At 51.4% G+C, this 24137-nt stretch overlaps 1 protein-coding gene and 2 long non-coding RNA genes across 5 annotated transcripts; 1 reads left to right on the top strand and 2 right to left on the bottom strand.

Annotated features, from left to right (window-relative positions):
- Positions 1 to 3571: 3571 nt before the first annotated feature.
- Positions 3572 to 10193, bottom strand: LOC132690527 (uncharacterized). The gene is made up of 3 exons (XR_013552358.2): positions 8819 to 10193; positions 6792 to 7126; positions 3572 to 6060 (listed from the first exon to the last, which is right to left on the bottom strand). It is a non-coding gene; the product is annotated as an uncharacterized LOC132690527 (long non-coding RNA).
- A 5852-nt stretch (positions 10194 to 16045) lies between these two features.
- RINL (Ras and Rab interactor like) lies at positions 16046 to 24051 on the bottom strand. 2 transcript variants are annotated; one of them, XM_060651039.3, is made up of 12 exons: positions 23952 to 24051; positions 22117 to 22382; positions 21757 to 21916; positions 20328 to 20430; positions 19990 to 20062; positions 19841 to 19905; positions 19434 to 19583; positions 18923 to 19342; positions 18261 to 18554; positions 17870 to 18001; positions 17552 to 17721; positions 16046 to 17469 (listed from the first exon to the last, which is right to left on the bottom strand). In XM_060651039.3, exons 2-12 carry the CDS (start codon positions 22164 to 22166, stop codon positions 17410 to 17412), a joined length of 1677 nt encoding a protein of 558 aa, XP_060507022.3. In that variant the 5' UTR covers positions 22167 to 22382; positions 23952 to 24051; the 3' UTR covers positions 16046 to 17409. The 2 variants fall into 2 exon arrangements, with proteins under 2 accessions (XP_060507022.3, XP_078294587.2); XM_078438461.2 differs by lacking the exon at positions 23952 to 24051 and having other exon boundaries at positions 22117 to 23929.
- Positions 19493 to 21239, top strand: LOC144614551 (uncharacterized). Of its 2 annotated transcripts, XR_013552370.2 has the most exons (4): positions 19493 to 19604; positions 20224 to 20349; positions 20904 to 20957; positions 21124 to 21239. It is a non-coding gene; the product is annotated as an uncharacterized LOC144614551 (long non-coding RNA). The 2 variants fall into 2 exon arrangements; XR_013552369.2 differs by having other exon boundaries at positions 20904 to 21151.
- Positions 24052 to 24137: the final 86 nt, after the last annotated feature.

Raw genomic sequence — 24137 nt, 5'->3', positions numbered from 1 at the left:
TCTTATCAATAGCTTAATCTCCAGAAACCTATAGCCTCAGTTTCCTCAAGCCCCAGCATCACCCCTCCATAGTGATGTGGGGAATGAAGGCAAGGAGGAAATGGCAGGTAAAATTAAATTTCCTCATTACCTGTAGCCCATTGACAAATACTGGAGGCAAATACAGACTAGAACGTTTCTCCAGGGACCCCGTACCGTGCTGTCCTAAAGTTAATGCCTTAGTAGAGGGAAACAACCTTAGCTGGACAATAGCGAGGCTGCAGGGATCTTAGGAGTCCTCTTTAGCAGAGCAAAGTCCTTCTGGAAGCCTCCCTTTGCCTTTACCTCCCCCAACTACTTAGTATATAAGCAGTCACTCTTCATAACCCCAGCGCAGCTCGTTCTGCCCGTGGGTCCTGTTCCCGTACTTTAATAAAACCACGTTTTTGCACCAAAGATGCGTTTAAGAATTATTTCTTGGTCCTTGGCTCCGGACCCCACCCACCATCACCCCAAAACCTCATCAAGGCTGTGACTTTCCCTCTCCATGCTGACTTAGCTGCCTCCTCCAGTTAAAAAAAAAAAAATTTTTTTAACGTTAATTTTGAGAGACAGAGACAGAGCATGAGTGGGGAGGGGGCAGAGAGAGGGGGAGACACAGAATCCGAAGCAGGCTCCAGGCTCCGAGCTGTCAGCACAGAGCCCGACGCGGGGCTTGAACCCACGAACTGCGAGATCATGACCCAAGCTGAAATCGGACGCTCAACCGACTGAGCCACCCAGGCGCCCCTACGTTTACTTTATCTTGTTGAAAGTGAGTCTGTTGGGTGTGTGTGAGCACGCGCGTGCGTGTTCACATGCCATTGGAATTGCTGGGGGAAGAAACGTTGCAGGCAGAGGGGAACCGCAAACACACAAGCCCTGAAGTGAGAACTGAAGCGTCACCCGGTAGAACAGTGGTGGCGTGTGTGAGAGGAGACGAGTTCGGAGAGGTGATGGGGACAGGTGTGTGGCCTCCAGCGGGACATGGTGGGGATGCGGACGCTGGCCTGGAAAAAGAACCACGAGAGTGACAAGGGGCTGGCGTGTTGATGTTGACCCTGACGTGGCTGGTGCCTTGAGTTCCCATTGGTGGTCGCTTGGTCAGAGGACACGGCGCATGGGTGGCTGGGGGCAGTGGTCTGTCCTGCCTGCAGCGGTGTGCACATCCAGCCCCTGTGCGGTTTCCCCAGGCGACCCGATCCCAGGCGATCAGGCCGCGTTCTTCGGCGCAACTGTGTCATTTTGGATTCTCTGGTGCTTTGGGCAGGACTCAGAGGCTGTGCCGGGGCCCTTCTGTGCCCAGGTCCTTTCCAGTGGATAGCGGCAGCATTAGGTATCCTTCCTGCTGACGAAGACCCAAAGTGTAGACCCAACTCTTTCCAAGAGCCAGGTGAGAATTGCCAGAAATTACAAACTTCAGATTCACCTTAACGTTGTAAGCGAAAGTGTTGTGATCAAGAATGAAAAACAAAACCAGATCAGATTTAAAAAAAAAAAAAAAAAGCGTTTTTATTGAGATACAGCCACTCTTTTAGAGAATGCAACTTCGTGGTTTTTGTTCACGAGGTTGGGCAAAGGTCACCACTGTCTAATTCCAGAACTTTTTTGATCTCTCCACATCCTTTAGCAATCACCTGCCTTCAACCCATAGCAACCACGAACCTACTTTCTGTCTCTATGGATTTGCCGCGTAAATGGAATCCTAAAATATGTGACCTGTTGCGCTCAAGGCCCACCCATGTTATGGGATGTCCATCATCCCTTTTGGTGGCCAAATAATATTCCGCTGTATGGACGTACCACATTGGTATTCATCAGATGAATGCAAATTCTCCATGACTCCGGCTCCCAGTTCACTGGCTTCCACGCTGCCTCTCATCATTCTCCGTGATTTCCGCACCCAGGCAGGTGGCCCTCGAACCATCCTGGCCTCTTGGTTCCAAGACCTCCTCTTCCCCCGGGACCTCGTCCTCCCCCCCAGCCCCTCCCTCCCACGGGCGCCCCTACACCTCGTCTCAGTAACCGCAGCCTTTGAGAACTTCAGCTTCACGCATCTCACCCACTGCCCATCGTAGCCTGTCTTTCTAGTTCATTCCCTCCAAAACCTCAACTCCAACAGTTCGCTGACCCCCAATTTCTTCCCAATTTTCCTCTACCCCTCAGCCCCCTCATATCTTTACAGAGATTAAATTCCTTGACCAACAGATGATGATCACCCCCTCACACACACTCTCTGCTTCCCCATATTCATCTGTTGAAACTACATTCCTTATTAGATCTAAGTCTCCACCTGTGCGGCTGAATGTGGGTGGAGAAAAATACACAACCCTGGTAACTGGCCTTGCCTTAACATATTTTTTTTTTCGAATGTTTATTTTTGAAAGAGACAGCATGAGCGAGGGAGGGGCCGAGAGAGAGGGAGACACGGAATCCGAAGCGGGCTCCAGGCTCCGAGCTGTTAGCACAGAGCCCGAGGCGGGGCTCGAACCCACAAGCTGTGAGATCACGACCTGAGCCGAAGTCGGATGCTTAACCGACCGAGCCTTCCAGGTGCCCCATAGCCTTGCCTTAGACTCATGCTCGCCCGCTTGGAGCGGACCCACAGTGCTGCTCAGCAGGTTGGTCTGTGTCCCAGTTCCCCTGACTCTCCCAGATGACTTCTCCTCCACCCCGCAAGACCTTTCTCATCCTTGCTCTCAGCAGTGACCTCCTTCTTGCTTCCTGAGAGAACCACAGCCACCTTCCCACGGCGCCCCCCCGCCCCCCGAATCTTCACCCCTCCATTCCACCTTCTCTGTGCCTGGAGGGGGGGCAGAGCCAACCATATTCCCATCTGCTGGACAACCCCCCCCCTGCCCCGTGCATATTCTCCTTTTTCTCTTCCTCTCATTCAAGAAATGGGTCCCCTGGGGGCTCCAGGGCTCCAGAGAGAAATGTGACAGGCCCAAGAGCAGAAATAGGTCAGCTCTCTTTTCTTTTCTTTTCTTTTCTTTTTTTAAAAGCCTCTTCAGGGCTCTAAGCGGAAGTAGCTTCATGGTCTGTTGGGTTTCAGATAGAAAGTTCAGGTGCCCTCAGGGGCTAATGAGTGAAGCCAGCTCAGTAGAGGAAAAATTCTCAGTTACATTAAACGGTTGTGACACTACCCCCCCCCCCCCACTTATAAGTGACACACAAGCAAGCACATATATTTAAAGCATACAAGTTGATGAATGTTGGGTTATACATAAACCTGTGAGGGGCACCTGGGTGACTCAGTTGCTTAAGCATCCGTCTCTTGATTTTGGCTCGGGTCGTGATCTCACAGTCCGCGGGATCGAGTCCTCTGTCTGGCTGTGCGCTGACAGCATGGAGCCTGCTTGGGATTATCTCTCTCTCTCTCTCTCTCTCTCTCTCTCTCTGCCCCTCCCCTGCTCGCTCTCTGCCTCTTAAAAAATAATATGAAATGTTTAAAAAAAAAAAAAAAAGAAAAGATCATGATGGTGAGAATGAACACATCCATCGTTCCCGAATTTCTTCATGCCTCTTGGTAAACCCTCCACCCACAGCCCTCCTCCGCACACGCTCCGCCCCGCACAAAGACAGATCTGCTTTCTGTCACCATTGGTTAGTTTGCATTTTCTGGAATGCAATTTATGTGGTATGTATTCCCACGTCTGGCTTTTGTTGTTGTTGTTGTTGTTGTTGTTGTTGTTTTTCCACCCAGCATCATTGTTTTGAGATCCGTGCGTGGAACAGGTTAAGTCACCCCAGTCGGTTTATTGAGTCACCTGTTGGTTGGGCATTGGGGTTGCTTCCAGTGTGGGGCCATTACAAATAGGAGTGCTTTGAACACTGGTGTACAAGTCTTTGTGTGAACATCTGCTGTCATTTCTCCAGCGTGTACCCCTAGGAGTGGATGCGTGGGTCGTATATGGGAGTTACACATCTAACTTTTTAGGAAGCTGCCGAGCGGTTTTCCCCAAGTCATTGTACCCCATGTCATTTATTTCTTCATCACCGCCACCGCCACCACCATCATCAACAACCGGTGAAAATGAGTCTCTTTCTGAATTTGTTCATTCCTTCCTTTAACGGGTATCTATCGGGTACTGCTCCGTGCCTTGCCCTGTCCTAAGCCCTGGGAATTCAGCTGCGCAGAAGGCACACAAAATTTCCCGTCCTCGGGGGGAGACGACGGTTGACTTAGATGCTCTCTCAGCACAGGTGACATGGTGTAGAGGTTCGGAGCGCACGGGCGCTCAGGAAATGGATGACCTGGGTCCGAATCCCGGCTCTGCCATTTCCTAGCTGCGTTGGCCTGGGGCAAAGCCTCTTATCTCTGAGTAACAAGGGAATGGGGATCGTGCAGTCTTCACCACCTGAGGCTGTGGCATTGTTGGTTCGCAAAACTGGCCCCTACACACAGAGGACAAGGGGGGGCCAAAGAAAGAGGCGGACCAGTCCAGATGGGTAGGTGGCAGGTTTCATAAGCAAGGGAACTCACTTACAAGGCTTGTCTTGGGCGCCACAAGAGGAGTGGGTCTCCCCACCCACCCTCCAGCATCTTAAAGTTGGCTTTTAAATTTTTTTTTTTAATGTTTATTTACTTTTGAGATAGACAGACAGACTGCGAGTGGGTTAGGGGCAGAGAGAGAGGGAGACACAGAATCCGAAGCGGGCTCCAGGCTCCGAGCTGTCAGCACAGAGCCCGACGCGGGGCTCGAACTCACGAGCTGCGAGATCATGACCTGAGCTGAAGAGGGCCGCTCAACTGCCTGAGCCACCCAGGCGCCCCCCAGAATCTTCAAGTTTATACAGAGACCTTAACTGGACTCAGTCACGTATACCATCCACGTGGTCTCAATGCCTTACTCTGTCAAGGCTGACGTCCTTGGAACAGCTCCCACTGCGGGAACAGTGAGCAGAGGTACATTCCGTGGTCGGGGGAGGGAGGGAGGAGCCTCTGATTGGCTGAGTCCAGATCATGGGTCAACCAGCAGTCCTGTCCTGTGTGACGTCCCCCCATCCTCCACCCCTCATGACCGACTCTTACCATCTTACACATACCCCCCACCCCCCACTGATTTATAAAGTCTCCCAGGCCAGGGGTCAGATTGCTGAAGGTGTTCACCTGTGTCCCCATGTGATTTAATAAAGACGATGTGCTAGCTGCCTTATCGGATGGGAACACACAATGTTCTGTTTGGAAAATGACACAGGTGTCTCCTTGCCAAGCAGTGATCATGTCCAAGGCCATTCTGTTTTGGCGGACAGCTTTCCTCATTAGAAAGATTTTAGGGTTCAGTAAAGACAGGCTTTGTTGGCTGTCGTTCAAGATTTGCTGGGTGACTTTAGTAAGGGCTTCTGTGTGTGCTATAATGTCCTCCTGACCAGGGGCGCCTGGGTGACTCAGTAGGTTGAGCGTCCGACATCGGCTCAGGTCATGATCTCGTGGTTCATGGGTTCGAGCCCCACATCGGGCTCCGTGCTGACAGCTCAGAGCTTGGAGCCTGTTTCGGATTCTGCGTCTCCCTCTCTCTCTGCCCCTCTCTTATTAGCGTTCCGTCTCTCTCTCAAAAAAATTAAAATAGGCATTAAAAAAATAAAAACAAAATAACGTCCTCCTGCCCAACCGAGGGAACAAAGATGGCCGCCAAACAATGGTACCAGTGGAAAGACATGACCACCTGGCCTTGAGGAGAGGGAGGCTGGCGGTTTTAGGAACTTGACCTGGTTGTACATACCCTACGCGTTGGGCAGGAGAGGCAGCACTGTCAGGAGTGAAGAGATGGACCGGGGGCTGGGTGGGCCAGACCAGGACCCCCACCTTCTCTCAAGGGGGCGTGCTCCATTCCGGGTATAACACATTAGCACAGGTCGCGCTTGCAGCAGGTTGGTGGGACCCAGTGGAGACTGAGGGGATTCCCCCCCTCATTCAGGGATTCGAACGAACCTCCCCATCCCGGGGGATGTCTCATCGCAAGTTCCAGTAGAGAACGCAGAGAACGCCTCTTTCCGGTGTGATAGGGTTCGGTGTTCTCAGCAGCCAAGCATGTCGACCTACAGTGAGAATTGGGACAATGGCTGTTTCTCATAACTTCCATGCCTTTGTGGTGTTGGATGTCTCAGCAGGGGTGTCTAGTCTGGCATATGAGGCAACAAGTCCTACTGGTTGGTCATTCAAATGTATTAACGCCTGGGGACAGTATTTAGTTCACCCAGCCAGGGTGGTTTTACCTGTTAGTAATTTAATCTGCTGTGTTTTTTTTTAATGTTTGTTTATTTTTGAGAGAGAGAGAGAGAGAGAGATAAAGAGAGAGAGACAGAGCACGAGTAGAGGAGGGGCAGAGAGAGAGGAAGACACAGAAGCCAAAAGCAGGCTTCAGGCTCTGAGCTGTCAGCACAGAGTCCGACTTGGGGCTCGAACCCACGAAGTCAGATGCTTAAGAAGTCAGATGCTTAACCGACTGAGCCACCCGACTGTCACCCTGTGACATACATTTTTTAAAATTATGACTGATAACACTATACCAGGACCTATCAGAGTTTTAGGAATTTCATACAAATACAAAGAGAGTTTAGCATCACTTCCTATCTGCACTGTTTCCCATGTAATTTATTTTTATGTTTTAAGGTTTTATTTTTAAGTAATCTCTACACCCACAACCCTGAGGTCAAGAGTCACATGCCCTACAGACTGAGCCAAACAGGCGCCCCTCCCATGTAATTTAAAACATAAAAAGAAACCTAATTAGTTTAATATCTCTCTTTTATATGGAGACAGAACACACCTTTTGAGATGTTCCAGGGACCATCTGGAAAATCCCAGAGTTAGTTCAAGGTTAACAAGACTTGGATTTAGATATGATTTGGGGGAAGTTTGTCAAAAATATCAAAAGGTTCTAAAGCACGTGATTAAAGAGGATCATAGGTCACTGTGAAACGATCCTTAGTTATTCATTTAACCAGAGTGACAATGAGAGTAAGTTACATAATTGTAAAAACACTTAGTTCTTTTAATAGAGAAGAATCCGTTTTCTTAAGTCATCAAAGACCTGAAAAAGACAGCAAGAGGCACCGGAGATTATTTTGATAAGACTTGGAATCTGTTTTCCAGGCAGATTACCTAGGTAAAACAAAACAAAACAAAACAAAACAAAACAAAACAAAACAAAACAAAACTTTCATAATCCCGTCGAGAACAGAGCACCGGTCCAAGAAAACTGTCCCTTTAGCAGCGAGAAAATTACATTTTGCTTTTACGTAAGCACACCATTGATACTGAAGCTTATTTGTCTTTAAGCCAATTAAATAGAGCTCTTTTACAAATTAATTTTGGCACCACCCGTGGCCAAAAGGAAACCCGTGGAGGGAGGAAAACCACATTTACATAGCATACATCTATAGATGTGCATAAACGTGTAGACAGAGACCCCATTCTGTCTACCATTCCAGAACCTCAGCCCTTGACGAGTAATCTTCTGGAGGCTGTGGACTAGCGAGGGAGCTTCTGTGGCCGCCTGTATTTTATTTATTTATTTTTCAAGATTTTATTTTTATCTAAAAAAATTTTTTTTTTTTTTACATTTATTTATTTTTGAGAGACAGAGCACAAGTTGGGGAGGGGCAGAGAGAGGAGACACAGAATCCAAAGCAGCCTCCAGGGTCTGAACTGTCAGCACAGAGCCCGACTCAGGGCTCGAACTCACAACCCATGAGATCATGACCTGAGCCAAAGTCACTCAACGGACTGAGCCACCCATGTGCCCCTTAAAGATTTTATTTTTAGATCATCTCTACACCCAAGGTGGGGCTTGAACCTATAACCCAGAGAGCAAGAGTCGTGTGCCCCACCAACCAAGCCAGCCAGGCACCCCCCCAGTGGACTGTGTTTTAAAAAGCCTTTTCCCCCACTTTTCCCCTCAGTCTTACGCAATTCTGGGCAGTGCTTACATGGCAAAGGCATGATAAGATTTACATCCTCAAGGGACAGGGAAAGAATTGCGAGTTTTCTCCTAGTAGTTTTGGGACACATTTCTCTATTATCAGAAGTCTAGGGGAATCACTATTTAACATTTTCCTTTGTTTTTTTCTCAATGTTTTTTTTTTTTTTTTTTTTTTTTTTTTTTTTTTTATTTTTGGGACAGAGAGAGACAGAGCATGAACAGGGGAGGGGCAGAGAGAGAGGGAGACACAGAATCGGAAACAGGCTCCAGGCTCCGAGCCATCAGCCCAGAGCCTGACGCGGGGCTCGAACTCACGGACCGCGAGATCGTGACCTGGCTGAAGTCGGACGCTTAACCGACTGCGCCACCCAGGCGCCCCACATTTTCCTTTGTTTTAAGGCTCCAACGGTATGGGGCACGGGGTCCATCTCATTGTCAGGCGCCACAACATCCTCCCCTTTCCTCTCGTCACTTTCCCAGGGATTGTAGCTCTTAAAAAATTTTTTTTAATGTTTATTCATTTTTGAGACAGAGAGAGAGAGAAAGAGAGAGAGCCAGAGCGTGAGCGGGGAAAGGGCAGAGAGAAAGGGAGACACAGAATCCAAAGCAGGCTCCAGGCTCCGAGCTGCCAGCACAGAGCCCCATGCGGGGCTCAAACCCGCACACTGTGAGATCATGACCTGAGCTGAGGTCGGACACTTAACTGACCGAGCCACCCAGGCGCCCTGGGATTGTGCCTCTTAGCGTCCTAATCAGGCTTTGCACAAGGGCTCAGATCTTAATCCGGGGTGGCTTGCGCCCTCCTAGCTTTGCCCAGCGGCACGCTACTTAGAATTCTAAGTCTGCAACTTATTATTACTTTGTTTTCCTACCGTGCTGTGAGCCGCGAAGCCAGCAGAGTCATGGACAACCGCCTTCCTAACTTCAGCTCTTCTGACTTTCTAACCCAAGCTTCAGCCTCTGGTGCGCACTGCCCAGAGTAGCGGCCGGTCCACTGCGGCAGCTCCGTGCGCTGTGTGATGTGGGCAACAAAGGCAAAAGAAAAAGAAATTAAATGTCCTTGCAATTTACAGTCCATTGACAAGTCCTTGAGACGGGCAGGGTGACCTTCCTCTAGGGTCTCAGCTGCCTCTATGAAGTTGATACTTCGCTAAGGGCAAAAGGCGATTTTAGCCCAGTACCCCCACCCCCACCCCGAATCCTGTAAAGCTACTTGAACACATAAAAAAATTCCTTTGGAAACTTCCCTTATCTCACCCCGTCCCAAGCTTAGGGCCCACTGATATACATCTGAAGGGTCATATGACTCAGGTTTTATTAAACAGTGATAAATGACCTTTTCCTAACAACAGCTAGCCCCCTCAAGGTCCTGGAAACCTCGCTTCCAAAATTCTTTAGAGACATACCCTGTCCCTAACCTCCTCCCAACCCGAAGGTATGTTATCAGTCACCAGTCACAAACCCGGTGCAGCTCTTCCTGCCCAGGGGTCCAGTCCCTGTGCTTTTTTTTTTTTTTTTTTTAATTTTTATTTATTTTTGAGAGAGAGAGAAATAGAGAGAGATCGTGAGTGGGGAAGGGGCAGAGAGAGACAGAGACATAGAATCCCAAGCAGGCTCCAGGCTCTGAGCTATCAGCACAGAGCCCGACACGGGGCTTGAACTCAGGAGCTGTGAGATCATGACCTGAGCCGAAGGTGAACACTCAACCAACCGAGCCACCCAGGTGCCCCAAAGTCCCCGTACTTTAATAAAACCACCTTTCTGCACTGATGACGTCTTTTTTTTTTTTTTTTTAATGTTTATTTATTTTTGAGAGACACAGAGTGTGAGTGGGGAAGGGGCAGAGAGAGAGGGAGACACAGAATCCGAAGCAGGCTCCAGGCTCCGAGCTGTCAGCACAGAGCACCATGCAGGGCTCAAACTCACAAACCTTGAGATCATGACCTGAGCCGGAGCCGGACACTCGACCGACTGAGCCACGCAGGCGCCCCTCGTTAATTGTTGGTTTGCGAACTGGCCCCGTACACAGAGGACAAGGGGAGACCAAAGAAAGAGGCGGACCAGTCCAGATGGGTAGGTGGCAGGTTTCATAAGCAAGGGAACTCACTTACAAGGCTTGTCTTGGGCGCCACAAGAGGAGTGGGTCTCCCCACCCACCCACCAGCATCTTAAACTGGACTCAGTCACGTATACCATCCACATGGTTTCAACAACACCTTACTCTGTCAAGGCTATGTCCTTGGAACAGCTCCCACTGCAGGAACAGCGGACAGAAGTACATTCCGTGGGGGGTGGGGGTGGGGGGGAGGGAGGGAGGAGCCTCTGATTGGCTGAGTCCAGATCATGGGTCAACCAGCGGTCGTGTCCTCTTGATGACATCCTGGAACAGGCCTGCAAGCCACGAAGCATTAGCCACGATCATGTTGGGGCAGCCAGAGAATCTATAGGCAGAGCACAGGATGTTCCTCAACGGGGCGTGATGCGGTGGGTGGCTCATTGTGATTTTGATTTGCATTCCCCGAAAGATTGGTGAGAAAGAGCATTTCCTCGTGTGCCTATTAGCCATTCGGGTATCTTCTTTGGAAAAATATCTATTTAAGTCCTTTGCCCGTTCTTAAATGGAGTGTCTGTTGCTGACTTTTAGGGATCCTGTGTATATTCTGGATATTAACCCCGTGTGATTTGCAAATATCTTCTCCCATACAATGGGCTGCCTTTTCACTCTGTTGATTGTTTCTTTGGACGCACAGATGTTTCTAATATTACATTCTTTGTTTTGTTTTAATTTCTTTTTTTGTTTTTAAGTAATCTCTACCCCCCAGCGTGGGGTTCGAACTCACCACCCCGGGATCCGGAGCTGCATGCTTCCCCGGACTGAGCCAGCCAGGCGCCCCACGCTTTTCACTTTGCTGTTGTCCAGTTTTGTTTTTCTTTTGTTGCCTGGTCTTTTGGTGTCATATCCAAGAAATCATTGCCAAATCCTTTGTCATGAAGCTTTCCCCCTATTTTGTTCTTCTCAGGGTCTTCTAGTTTGAGTTCTTACATTTAGGTCTTTGGTTCATTTTAGGTTCATTTTTGTTTGTGGTGTTAGCTAAGGGTCCTCCTTCACACCTTCTCATGGGAAAAGGCTGTTCTTTTCCCATCAAATGAGCTGGGCACCCTTGTCAAAAATCATTTGACCTTACATGCAAGGGTGTATTTTTAGAATTTGTGCTTTTAACAAGTTGCTGCCGGAGAACCGCTGATATGCATATATAGTATCAGATTAAAAGTAAAACAGGAAGGGAGGTTATACTTTTTGAGAAGTCACAGACAAGGTGACCCCTGAACAAAACTTTGCCAGAAGCAAGAGAGTCAGAGGCTCGCATCTGGGGAAGATGTTCCAGGCAGAGAAGAAAGCCGCGCAAAGGTCCTGGGGTGGGTGCGTGCCTGGCAGGCGCGGGGAACAGCGAGGAGGCCTATTACAAGGAGTTACGTTTTCCTCCCAGGTTAAAATTTCCTCCCACCATGGTCAGACGCGGGCTCCAGTTAGAGATCAAAAAATAAAAAAATTTAAAAAAATAAAAAGCTGTGTCTCTCACAAACCTAAATTTTGGCCTGAGAGGTGAACCTGTGATTTATTTTTAAAATTTCCTTCTGGCTGCCATGTGGGTGGGAATCGGAGGGGATCCTCTGGACTAGGAGCCTGGAGACAGTGGAGGCTGGGCTAGACCAGGATGGGCGGCCATGGAAGGGGAGGATGGGGTGCACGGGAGGGGGAGAGGGAGGTGTCCAGGATGAGGATCCGGGCTCTAGTCTAGGGACTGGGGGATCATGAGGGCCCCCTGTAATGGGGACTAGAAGGAGGAGCTGTTTTGGGGGAGATGCTGTGGCCGGTTTGGGACATCGTGGGAGTGGAACCCCAAGAAAAGGCATCCAGCCCCAAGCCCAGAGCTCCAGAATGAACCAGACGCGGGGTGTGCCTCCACAGCCCTCCAGCAGGGGTACCCCAAACATCCACCACTTGCGTTTCACGTTCGCAGACGCTGCCACGTATCCACGCATCACCCACGGACTTAGTTACCGGGTAATTTTCTTGAAATCAGTTCAGATTTTTTGTTGTTGTTGTTAATTCAACACATTTATTTAAACGGGAAATGTCAGGGGCGCCTGGCGGGCTCAGTTGGGACAACATGTGACTCTTGATCTCAGGGTTGTGAGTTTGAGCCCCGCGTTGGGTGTGGAGGTTACTTAAAAATAAGATTTAGAAAAATAAATAAAATAAAATAATAAGCAGGAAATGCAGGAAATGTCATTTAAATCTAGGAGGTGCAAAGCCAGTATCAACTGTCATAAATAGAATATGGCAGCACAGATACCCCAGTGACTCAGCAAGGACCAAGAAGAGGTACCGAAAGCATTGGGTGAAGGGCTGCTGGGGACAGGTTCTTCACAGGGTCTCAAAGTATCACCCACAGGTGACATCATTCAAAGGGGGGGGAGATCTGGCAGTCACTTCCTGTTGTGGGCAGAATTATGACCCCCCCATTCGTATTTTTTTTTTTAATTTTTTAAGTTTATTTATTTTGAGAGAGAGAGAGGGGGGGAGCACAAGTGAGGGAAGGACAGAGAGAGAGGGAGAGAGAGACAGAATCCCAAGCAGGCTCTGCACGGCCAGCGCAGAGCCGGATGCGGGGCTCCAACTCACACGCCATGAGATCGTGACCTGAGCCGAGATCCAGCATCGGATGCTTAACTGATGGAGCCACCAAGGCGCCCAGGAAATTCCTATGTTGGAGTCCAAACCCTCAGTTCCTCAGAATGTGACTGTGTTTGGAGCAAGGATCTGCAGAGAGCTAATTAAATTAAAATGAAGTCACACCGGTGGCCATAATGCGCTATGAATGGTGTCCTTATAAGAAGACACGGACAGGGCGCCTGGGTTGCTCAGTCAGTTAATTGTCCTACTTCGGCTCAGGTCATGACGTCACAGTTTGTGAGTTCGAGCCCCGCGTCGGGCTCTGTGCTGACAGCTCGGAGCCTGGAGCCTGCTTCGGATTCTGTGTCTCCCTCTCGCCGTCCACCCCCCCCCCCCCCACCCTCCACTCATGTCTCTCCCTCTCTCTCTCAAAAATAAACATTAAAAATTAAAAAAAAAAAAAAAGAAGAAGAGACTGGGAACTAATGTAACATTGTGTATCAACTACGCTTCAATGTAATAAACAAACAAGTAAATGTTTTAAAAAGGAGAAGAGATCAGGACACAGACACACGCGAAGGGAAAGCCGTGCATGTGAAGACGAAGGGAGAAAATGGCCATCCACAAGCCACAGGGAGAAGCCTCAGAGGAAACCAAACCTGCCAAGGCCCTGATCTTGGACTTCCAGCCTCGAGAATCTTTAACCACCCCATCCGTGGTTTGCTACTATGTCACCTTGATCAAACCAATATTCTCCTAACTCCCCAATATTCTCCTAACTCCATGGGCACAGTTAGCACCACTGATCAGGGGGACCCTGACGGGCTGTACCGAGAGGAACACAGTGTCCCCCAACAGAGTACGCTTCTCTGAACTGCGGGACTGGCATCTAATAAGGACCAGAAAAATCCAGAAGGTGGGATGGCCCCCAACACATACTCACCCAGAATACAAAGAACTTCTACAGCTCAACAACAACAAAAACCCAAATAACCCAATTTAAAACTAGGCAAAGGGTTTGAATAGATATTTCTCCAAAGACGATGTACGGATGGCCAGCAAACATATGAAAAGATGCTCAGCATCACTAATGCAAATCAGAACTACAATGAGACACCCCTTCATGCCCATTACGATGGCTACTCTACAAAAGAAACAAAAGTGATCATGGAAAGTAGATGTCGGGAAGCATGTGGAGGGATCAGAACTCTTGTGTTTTGGGGACGCATGGGTGGCTCAGTCAGCTGAGCGTCTGACGCTTGATTTCAGCTCAGGTTGTCATCCCAGGGTTATGGGATCGAGCCCGGCATGTGGCTCCATGCTGAGCACGGAGGCTGCCTGGGATTTTCTCTCCTCTCTCTCTCCCTCTGCCCCTCCCCTGCTCCCTCGCTCTCTCAAAAATAAAAATCGGTCACACGACAACGTGAATACAGTTAACGCTACGGAACGGCACACCTAAAAAAAACACTTTAGAGGGTAAATCTTGTATGATTTTTACTACAGTGATAAGAAATATATACACACGTACATAAGCGCATAATAAATAAACACAATACAATTCTCAGTGTCCTGCTTGCCCTGGAGGTTCTGGAAAAAGGAGATGGTCCCCTCACATCTCTTGGGTCTCTTGGGATGCAGCTACCCCACTGAGTTGAGTCTGAATCGTAAGATCAGAGGCCACATCCTGTAGCTCATCACCCCCCACCCCCCATCCCTGCTTCCTGCCCCACTCCCCAGTGTAGCCATTTTAAGCTTTCTGGCTTTTAAAAACAATTGCAAGGAACTCCTCCCTGGCACGGTTTTTTTTTGTTTTTTTTTTTTACTTGATGTCTAAAATTACAGAATTTTGATTATGAAATGCAAAATGTGAAACGTAAAATTTTAATGGCAATACATCTCTTCATAAAATGGACTGAGAGGGATTTGCCTATTTTTCTAGTTAATTCCTGTTATCAGTAGACACATGTCCTTTGTCGCTAGAACAGGACTGGGCTGGATATTCATTCTACTCCCTTTTTTTTCTCTCTTTAAAAAAAAATTATTTATTTATTTTGAGAGAGAAAAAGCACGAGTTGGGGAGGAGCAGAGAGAGAGGGAGGGAGAGAGAGAGAGAGGGAGAGAGAGAGAGAGAGAATCCCAAGCAGGCTCTACCCCGTTGGGGCTCGAACCCACAAACCATGAGATCATGACTTGAGCAATGGACTGAGCCACTCAGGCGCCCCAATTTTTCTCTTTTATACGAAGTGCTGAGTCACTGGTAGGTTTCCCGCAGCTGCTGTAAGAAATGACTACAAACTCCGTAGCTGACGACAACAGAAGTTTCTTCTCCTACAGTTCCGGAGGCCAGGAGTCTGGAATCAGTATCCCCAGATTGAAATCAAGGTGTTGACAGGGCCTCACTCCTTCTGGAGGCGCTAAGAGAGAATCAGTGGGCGCCTCTCCCGGCATCTGTGGCTGACGCCTTTCCTGGGCTTGTGACCGCCCACCCTCCACCCTTCAAGGCCACGTCTTCAAATCTCCCTCTGCCTCCCATAGGGACACGTGGGATTGCATTTGGAGCCCTCCCCCAGACAATCCAGAATAGCCTTCCCATTTTAAGATCCTTGACTTAAAACATCTGCATGGGGGCACCCGGGTGGCTCAGTCAGTTAAGTGTCTGACTTCGGCTCAGGTCACGATCTCACCGTCTGTGAGTTCGAGCCCCTGCGTTCAGCTCTGTGCTGACAGCTCAGAGCCTGGAGCCTGCTTCGGATTCTGTGTCTCCCTCTCTCTGCCCCTCTCCCCCTCATGCTCTGTCTCTCTTTCTCGCTCGACAATAAATAAGCATTAAAAATAATTTTTAAAAAATCTGCAAAGACCCTGTTCCAAATAGGTACCACTCATGGATTCCAGAGGCTAGGACATGGGTATCTTTTGGGGAGTCATTTGCAGTGTACCCCAGAAACTCTGTCATCGAATCATTCAGCAAGTATTTACTGCACACCTACTGTGTGCCAGGCATTTGTCTAGGCACGGAGAATACAGCTGTGAACAAGACAGAGATCCCTAGCCTCCCCAAGGCAGTCTAAGGCCACACTGTCCAAAATGGTAGCTCTAAGCCCCGTGTGGCTATTGAGCACTTGAAACGTGACTGGTCCCAACGGAGATGTGCTGAAATGTAAAATACACACTGGAGGGGCACCTGGTTGGCTCAGGTCACGATCTCATGGTCGTGAGATCGAACCCCACCTCAGACTCTATGGTGGGAGGGCGTGGAACCTGCTTGAGAGTCTTTCCCTCTCCCTCTGCCCCTCTGCACACTCTCTCTCCTTCAAAAACCAAAGAAAGAAAAAAAAGAAAAACATGAAAAAAGTACACACTGAGTTTGAATATTTAGCACACACACGAAAAGAATGTTAAATAGCACGATGAGTTTTGGATATATTTTTTTAAAGATTTTTTTTATTCAAAAAAAATTTTTTAATGTTTATTTTTTAGAGAGAGACAGAGCGTGAGCAGGGAAAGGGCAGAGAGAGAGGGAGACACGGAATCTGAAGCAGGCTCCAGGCGCTGAGCTGTCAGCACAGAGCCTGACTCGGGGCTCAAACTCATGGACGGTGAGATCGTGACCTGAGCCAAAGGTGGACGTTTAACCGACTGAGTCACCCAGGCATCCCGATATATTATTTTAATTTTTAAGTAATCTCTACACCTAACGTGGGGCTCGAGCCCACAACCCTGAGATCAAGAGTCACATGCTCCTCTGACTGAGCCAGCCAGGAGCCCCTAATTTTTGGATATTGATCACATGTTACGAGTGAGAACCTTTGGGATACACTGAGTTAAATCCAATAGGTTATTAAAGTTAATTTCACTTGAGTTTTTACTTTTCTGTAATGTAGCTACTAGAATATTTAGAATTGCATATCTAGCTTGCATTGTATTTCTCTTGGATGGTGCTGTGCTGTTCTAAGGGACGGGAGCCTATGGACAATTAACACAATAAATATGTACATTTCATGGTATGTTAGGAAGTGATCATTTCTATGGAAAAAAAATAAAGATCGGGGTAAGAGAGTATATCAGCTTCCTGTTGCTGCTGTAACAAATTACCACAAATGTAGTGGCTCAAAAAACCACAAATGTATTATCTTGCAGTTCTAAAGGTCAGAAGTCCAAAACGGGTCTTAGGGCCTAAATCAAAGGCCGAATTCTTTCTGGAGGTTCCAGGGGGAAATCCATTCCCCGTCTTTTTCAGCTTCTAGACAAGTCTTTGGCTCCTGGCCACATCACTCTGACCTCTGCTTACAAAATCACATCTCCTTCTCTGACTCTGAGCCTCCCACCTCCCTCCCAAGAGGACTCCTGTGATGTTACCGGTCCACCAGGATGATCCAGAATAATCTCCCCATGTCAAGATCATTCATTTGGTCACATATGTCAGGTCCCTTTGACCATGTAAGGTAACATATTCACAGATTTGGGGGATCAGGAGGTGGATGTCTTGGGGGGGGCATTATTCTGCCTGCCGCAGGGAGGGTCAAGCCAGAGGAGGTACAGTTTTACACAGGGTGTCTGGGAGAGCCTCCCCGAGAAGGTGACAGCCACCTAAAGACCCGAAGGAACGGAGGGACGGAGCGATATAAATACTAGAGAATGGAGTAGCCAATGCAAAGGCCCAGAGGTGGGTCTGTTCCGGGGAACCTCGCCGCCTCCTGGCACCTAAACCAACAGGGGTCAGAAGTCGGTGCTGTCCTGGCGCCTCCGGAATCTTGCCTGAGAAACAGGAGGATGTGGGACCCCTTATCATAGTCCGTCTCTGGGCACAGTGTCTCTTGCCCACGGCTCCTCAAAGGGCAGTTGGACCTGTGGGGAGAGGCAGGAGCCTGGGTCAGAAGGGCAGTGGGTCCAGCGGTCCCCTCCACCCGCAGTCCGGAGGGGCGATCACCTGGGCTCCGCGGTCCTGTCTGTCCTGTCTGTGCAGTGTTCGCCGGCTGTGCCACTGGCGCAGGGAGGCGCGGGCCTCAGAGCTGAGCCCCTGGGGAGCGCGGCCCACGTCGGGCTGGTAGTGAGCAATGTGGTGCAGCGCCCCAAACCACGTGGTCAGGTAGTACCCGGCTAGGGGCAGGAAGGGGTGGTCAGCGCAGCTCTGGGGCTACGCTGGTGGCCCGAGGTCCCCCTGCAGTTTAACCCTTGCTGCAGGGCGAGGCTGTTTGGCCCCAGGGCGCCCCCTGTGGGGTCCCGGCGTTCCGGGGTGGGGGCTCACCTTCTCCCCGCAGCTCGTCCGGATCCAAGAGCTCCATAAGAAACTCCACGTCCAGCTGCGTCTCCCCAATGTGCGGACTCCAGATCAGTTCTTCCGTCAGCGCGGGCAGGAAGGCGTCGGCCCCCAGGGGCTCTGGCGGAGCAGGACGGACTCCGAGGTGGATGGCGGGCGTGCAGACCCCTCCGTCCGATCCCCAGAACACGAGTGCGGGCTGCCCTTCCACCTCGCTGGGCCGGCAAACGCCTCTCGGCGGATCCCCAGGCCCGCGTAGGCGCCCCCTGCTAGAGCGGGTCACCCTCTCCCCTCGACGGGCACACTGGCGCCTCCCACCGCGCCTCCCCGATCCTCCAGCCACCGCACATCCGGGTAGACGCGGGTAAACCTTCTTTACCTCGGTCCTTGCCCTGAGCCAGGCCCGCGTAAACGTCACTGCACACCTCCAGCAGCAGCGCCACCTTGCGGCGTGGGGCGCAGGCGGCGTGGAGGTGCTCCAGGCGCGCGTGGATGCGGCTCCGCAGGGCGGGGGCGGGGCCCTGCCCCTCAGGCCCCGCCCCCGCCCGCAGGGCTGTCTGTCGCTGCCGCAGTCGCCGCAGCTCCCGGGCTCGCAGCGTCCGGAGTCGCGTCCACAGGGCGGGCTTCAGGGGCTCCAGCACCGCCCGGCACAGGGCGGCCTCCAACGCGGCGCCTGTGAGGGGTTGAGGTCGGTGAGCGAAGGGCCACCAGGCTGACCCACGTCCACCCTCTCGCTCCACTTGACCGTACCCTCCGCGCCCCGCCCCCCAGCCCTCCCTGGCTTCTGGACGCCCACAAGTGTAGACATGGGTGGGAACACGTGTGCAAGAGGGAGCCTGGGTGTGGAGTATGGCTGTCGCCCACGTGAGAGATGTTCCCGTAGGGAGGGAAAAGCGCGTGAGTGGAAAAGCACACAGGTGCACACGGATGGAGAGAAAGACGTTGGGTGTGAAACACACACGTAGGGCCCGGAGATGGCAAACGAGAACCCGAGTGCGTCGGGGCATTGGCCATAAATTCCCTCCCAGTCCTCCTTATTACCAAGATCCTCCTCCTTCTGGGGGACCCCAGGCCCCCGGCTCCCAAAGACAGCCCTGACGTCGGGGTCCTTTGACAAGTGATCCTGGAGGTCGGTAAGGAGGTGCCGCACATCCTGAAGCAGCTCTGTGGCTGGGTCCCCGGGCCTGTGGGGGCCTCCAGCATTTGAGGTGAGGCGGGCTCGAAGGCCCTGGAACTGCCTGCCCACGTAGTTGCTCCGGGCCCTGGCCAGAGCCTGGATGTGATGGGTGAGAACATCGTCAGGTCCTTTCTCTTCATCTTTGTAGCTGTCCTCGTCCTCGTCCTCGTCCTCCTTCTCTTTCTCCTCCACCAGGCTGGCTAGGGTTGGCCCAGGATGGTATCCTTCTGGGCTGAGTGGGCCTTCGACCCAGGAGACCCGGTGAGGGGCAGGGTTCCTGGGGGCTGGATGTGAGGAGAGGGTCGGGTCCCGCAGAACAGCGGCAATAGCTCCCTCATCCTCCAAGGGCCCAGGGCCCTGCCCCACCCAGCTAACCTGAACTGTGTCTTTCTGCAGTCCCTGAAGGTGTCTCTGCGGTGATCTGCTCCAAACCCCACCCTCCGTGGGTCTCCAGGTACAGCTTGTTCACCACCGAGAGCACCTTCTCTGAGATGTTGAGTTGGACGCCGCCGGTCTGTGGAAGACCTGGGAGCCAGCACAACCGAGGTGTCCCAGATGTCCCAGGTGCCAGCCCTGGTTCCTTCAGGGTACCAGGAGAATTAATTCCCAGCCTCATTACTGAAGGAGCTGAGGCTTCGTCCCTGGTCCCTTGTCACTCAGGCCCAGGAGTCGAGCCTCCCACAGCTCTCTCAGACCCCCATTCTATCTTCCCTCAAACATAGAAGTCTGGTTCCTGAAGTGCCATCCTTCTGGACCAAGGAGCCTGGGAGGTGGCCTCTCACCTGTTTGTTGGTCTCCTGGCCTTAGAGTGGGAGGGGGCAAGAGCAGTGTTCTGGGCAAAACATCCCTGAGAAAAGATAATGGGGAGCTGCAGTGGGTGGGATGCCTTAGAGATGGATCCCCCTTAGCCCTTTTGACGGGTAACCTGTACCTGCTGGCTGATAGGAAAGCCAGGAGATGGGGCAGGTCCGGCATACAGAGGTTAGAGTATTCCAGAGAAACACCTGAGGGTTGGGGGCAACAAAGGGCAAGGAAGAAAAGTTGAAGGGTGGCAGCCTCATCTTCCCTGGGACTCTCTCTTCCTCAGTTCTGCAGTCCCCCAACAGCCCTTCAAAACAGGGAAATTTCTACCCCTTGAAGTCCCCATCTTTTCCTGTGTCTTTAGGCTTGCATCCCACTTATGCCACCAAATAGGATTTGGGAGATTATTTTGGAAGCAAAGCTCACCAAATTTGCTGTGGACTGGAAACTCAGGAGTAGGCTCCTTACCTCCAGGAAGCTTCTGGATCTGGTAGGTGCAGACTTCTCCTGGTGAAGCTCCTGTCCTCAACACCAGGACCTGGCTGGAGTTGTGTCCTGTGACCAGGAAACTCTGGTTCGGGGGTGGGGGTGGAGGCAAAGGTCATCTTGGAGAGGATTTGTGCAGATGTCTGTTACTTTTGCCTGCCCAGCATCCCATTTCCCTTATGTTGGGTTCCACACCCAAATTTCCTTTAGAGAAACCCACTTCCTCCCTTAGTGCCCGTGGGTGGGACTAACTCTGTCCAAGCCCTAGGGGTGGTCTGTGACCTGACCTAGCCAATAGGATGACAGTGCTTTCTAACCACTGTGATTGGTTCAGAGATGGGCATGTGAATCAGGCCCGGCCAATGGAAATCTTCCACGAGGTTTTTGCTGGAGCTCTTTGGCACAAGGACTCTTTTCACACTGGGATTGCTAAGCTTGTGAGATGTGGCCCTGAGCTGGGGACAGCCATCTCTGCCACCACAAGGAGGGAGCCCCCTCGAGAAGGAAGCTGTGTAGACCCTAGTTGCCTTATCCTAATCCGTTCCCTATCCCTTGCAGAACTGCAGGGTTGTGAGGGCCTCATCTGCCCAGCCGTAGAAGATGGATAATGACGTAGGTGGTGTTTCTCACCTCGGGTTTTATAACTCCCAGGGGAGCTTTAAACAATGTATTGCTACCCGGGCCCCCTTCCATATGTTTTGAATCAATTGTGAAGGCTTTTGGTTTTCCTGTTTCTTTTAACCCGGCGCTTCCTTTCTCGTCTTCCTCCTGCCTGGAGCTCACACACGTGCTTGGACCCGGGGCAGCCACTGGGCTTCCATGGAGGAAGTCCAAGAGAATTGCAAAAGCTGGCCTTGATGTCACTCGAGCTGTTAAACTAGAGCCTGCAGCTGCCTTTCTGGTACAAAGAGCAGTGCCTATTTGCCTAAGCTACTGTGTGGATCGAGTGTTTGTTCCTTGAAACCCCAAACGGTCGGCTTTCCCCACAGTTTAAAGCAAAGCCAAGGGGCGCCTGGGTGGCTCAGTTGGTTGAGCGGCCGACTTCGGCTCGGGTCACAATCTCACGGTTTGTGAGTTCGAGCCCGCGTCGGCCTCTGGGCTGACGGCTCTCTCTGCCCCTCCTCCACTCATGCTCTCTCTCTGTCTCAGAAATAAGTAAGCATTAAAAAAAAAATTTTAAGCAAAGCCAAGACATGGGATGAAGAGAACTTTATAAGTCGTCTAATGCTCAGGATCCAGACATGGCTGAAATTCCCTTTCTTCCGGGGTTTTCAGCCCACTTACTTTTCAGTAAGTGGCCTTTTTTGGTTTTCCCGGTTTGTGCTGTTTGTCACCAGCAAGCGGCGGAGTCCTGACTGACCCACGGTGTCATGGGGAGGGTCAGAGAGGGTCCCCGGCTGTGAGTACTCACCCCCGGTGGCCACAGCTCAAGAAGGGCTCCCGCATCCTGAGTAGCCAGCTCTGGGATCTGCCACACCCCCCGTGTCCTCTGCAGGCGAAGGAGTGGCTCTGGGGTCCCAAGGACCCCTAAGGGGGCCTCACCTGCTCCATTCACCTGTGGTGGAACCATCCTGGGACATGCAGGGTCCAGGAGACCAGAGGTTAGAGGTGGGCAGTTGGACACTAAGGTGGGGTCCAAGGTGCAGGAAGGGGCAGCCCAGGGGCGAGATGAGATTCAGGGTCCTATGGGGGGGTGTGGGCATTGGATGGCTGGAAGGGCCTTCTGAATCCGGGGGCAGGAGTTGGAGACCCCAGCCCCCGCAGCTCTCACCTCTCCCCATCGATGAGGCCTGCAGAGGCCTTGTCCTCCGGCTGGGCCATCCTCAGGATGCGGGAGGCCAGCAAGCCATGGTCTGGCCTCTGGCAGGGAGGAAGGTAAAGTTCAAGGCTGCTCCAATCCAGGGGTAATATTCACGATATAGCAGAGACCCTGACCGATCAGAATGGGCCCAAGGCCCCTCGCTGTGCCGGGTGTCAGTTCTTCAGCGGCTGGCTGGTGGGGAGATGTGGGGATCCCAGAAGGAAGGCCCGTGTGTCCTGGTGGGGAGGGGACAAGGGGAGGACCCAAACCGACAGCTATTTACCAAGTGGTACAGAAACACTTCAGATTTTGACAACCGGTGCTGCCATAATACGGACGCGGACCAGTTGAGTAACAAGCCCGTGTCTGGACAAGTGCTCCGCCCATGGTAGGCACTCTGTAAACGTGCCATCATGTTACAGACGTCCTCTCTTCCTCCCTTCCCAGACCACAGAAGGCCTCTCGGATATTCCCGCCCCCACCAACATTTTACTGTGAAAGTTTTCAAACGTTCAGAAAAAAGGAGAGAATTTTACAGGGAACATCCGTACATTCACTACCTAGATTTTATTGTAACCACTTTGCTTTTTGCTTTGTAACACATCTGTGCCCTCTATCCACTGGACCTCAACTCTTAATTTTTAAAAAAGGTTTTTTCTGGGCGCCTGGGTGGCTCAGCTGGTTAAGCGTCCAACTTCAGCTCGGGTCATGATCTCATGGTCCATGGGTTCGAGCCCCGCATGGGGCTCTGTGCTGACAACTCAGAGCCCGGAGCCTGCTTCGGATTCTGTGTCTCTCTGTATCTCTGCCCCTCCCCCACGCATGCTCTGTCTCTCTCCATCTCTGAAAAATGAATAAATGTTTAAAAAAAAATTTTTTTTAAAGATTTTTTAAGTGGGCTCCATGCCCAACATGGGGTTTGAACTCACAGCCCTGAGATCAAGAGTCATATGCTCTATGGCTGGGCCAGCCAGGTGCCCCTATCAGGCCTCAACTCTTTTTTTTTTTTATAATTTTTTTTTAATGTTTTATTTTATTTTTGAGACAGAGAGAGACAGAGCATGAACGGGGAATGGGCAGAGAGAGAGGGAAACGTAGAATCCGAAGCAGGCTCCAGGCTCTGAGCTGTCAGCACAGAGCCCGACGCGGGCTCAAACTCACGGACCGTGAGGTCACGACCTGAGCCGAAGTCGGACGCTCAACCGACAGCCACCCAAGAGCCCCTGGGCCTCAACTCTTAAAGCCAATACACAATCCTAGCTACAGTGGGTTATGACTCAGGGTGGGCATTTTTGAATATTTTCCCTGCGGCAGTCCCAGGAGTGAGACATCTGTGGCCATTCATCTGTGCACCCAACAAACACTTAAGAAGTACAGGCCCAGACTGGGGTGCCAGCCCCGGGGGGAAGGTGATAGACAGGACGGGCCCCTGCTCTCAGGGTCTTCCATTCTTGCTTGGGGTGGTATAGGAGGCGGGTAATAAATAGCCTGCTGACCAGAAACCCAGGGTTTGGGGAAGGGTGGGGACAGTGAGCAGGTGCTCAGTCCAGGGGAGAGCAGGCAGGAGGGGTAGGGGCAGGGAGGCAGATGCTCGCCTGGGTCCCACAGAGGAGAAGACATGGAGGAGGGGGAGGGGGAGGAGGAGGAGGAGGACGGAGAGGGGGAGGGGGAGGAGGAGGGGGAGGGGGAGGAAGGGGAGGAGGCCGGTGGTGCTGGCCAGGGCGGCATAGGGGCAGCAACCTGATACCGAAGGGAGGCAGTGGGGGGTGACAACGGCCAGCTGCTCGGTCCCTGGGGACCCCTACCTGTTCTTCGAGGGGAGGCCTGGAGTAGCAGGAAGTGAAAGTGTTCCTCACAGAGAGAGGAAGCTGAGCGGGTGGGGGAAGAGGCGGGGCTGGGGGGGGTATCTGAAACCAACCTTCCCCTCTTTGGGGGGCTCAGACCTTAGGTGACTAGACTTTGGAGGAAGGGACTCTGGCCGTCTGGGGGCC

Source organism: Panthera onca, chromosome E2 (assembly GCF_046562875.1).
Source record: "Panthera onca isolate mPanOnc1 chromosome E2, mPanOnc1 haplotype 2, whole genome shotgun sequence".
Lineage (NCBI taxonomy): Eukaryota > Metazoa > Chordata > Mammalia > Carnivora > Felidae > Panthera > Panthera onca.
This window is presented reverse-complemented; position numbering and strand designations above follow the sequence as displayed.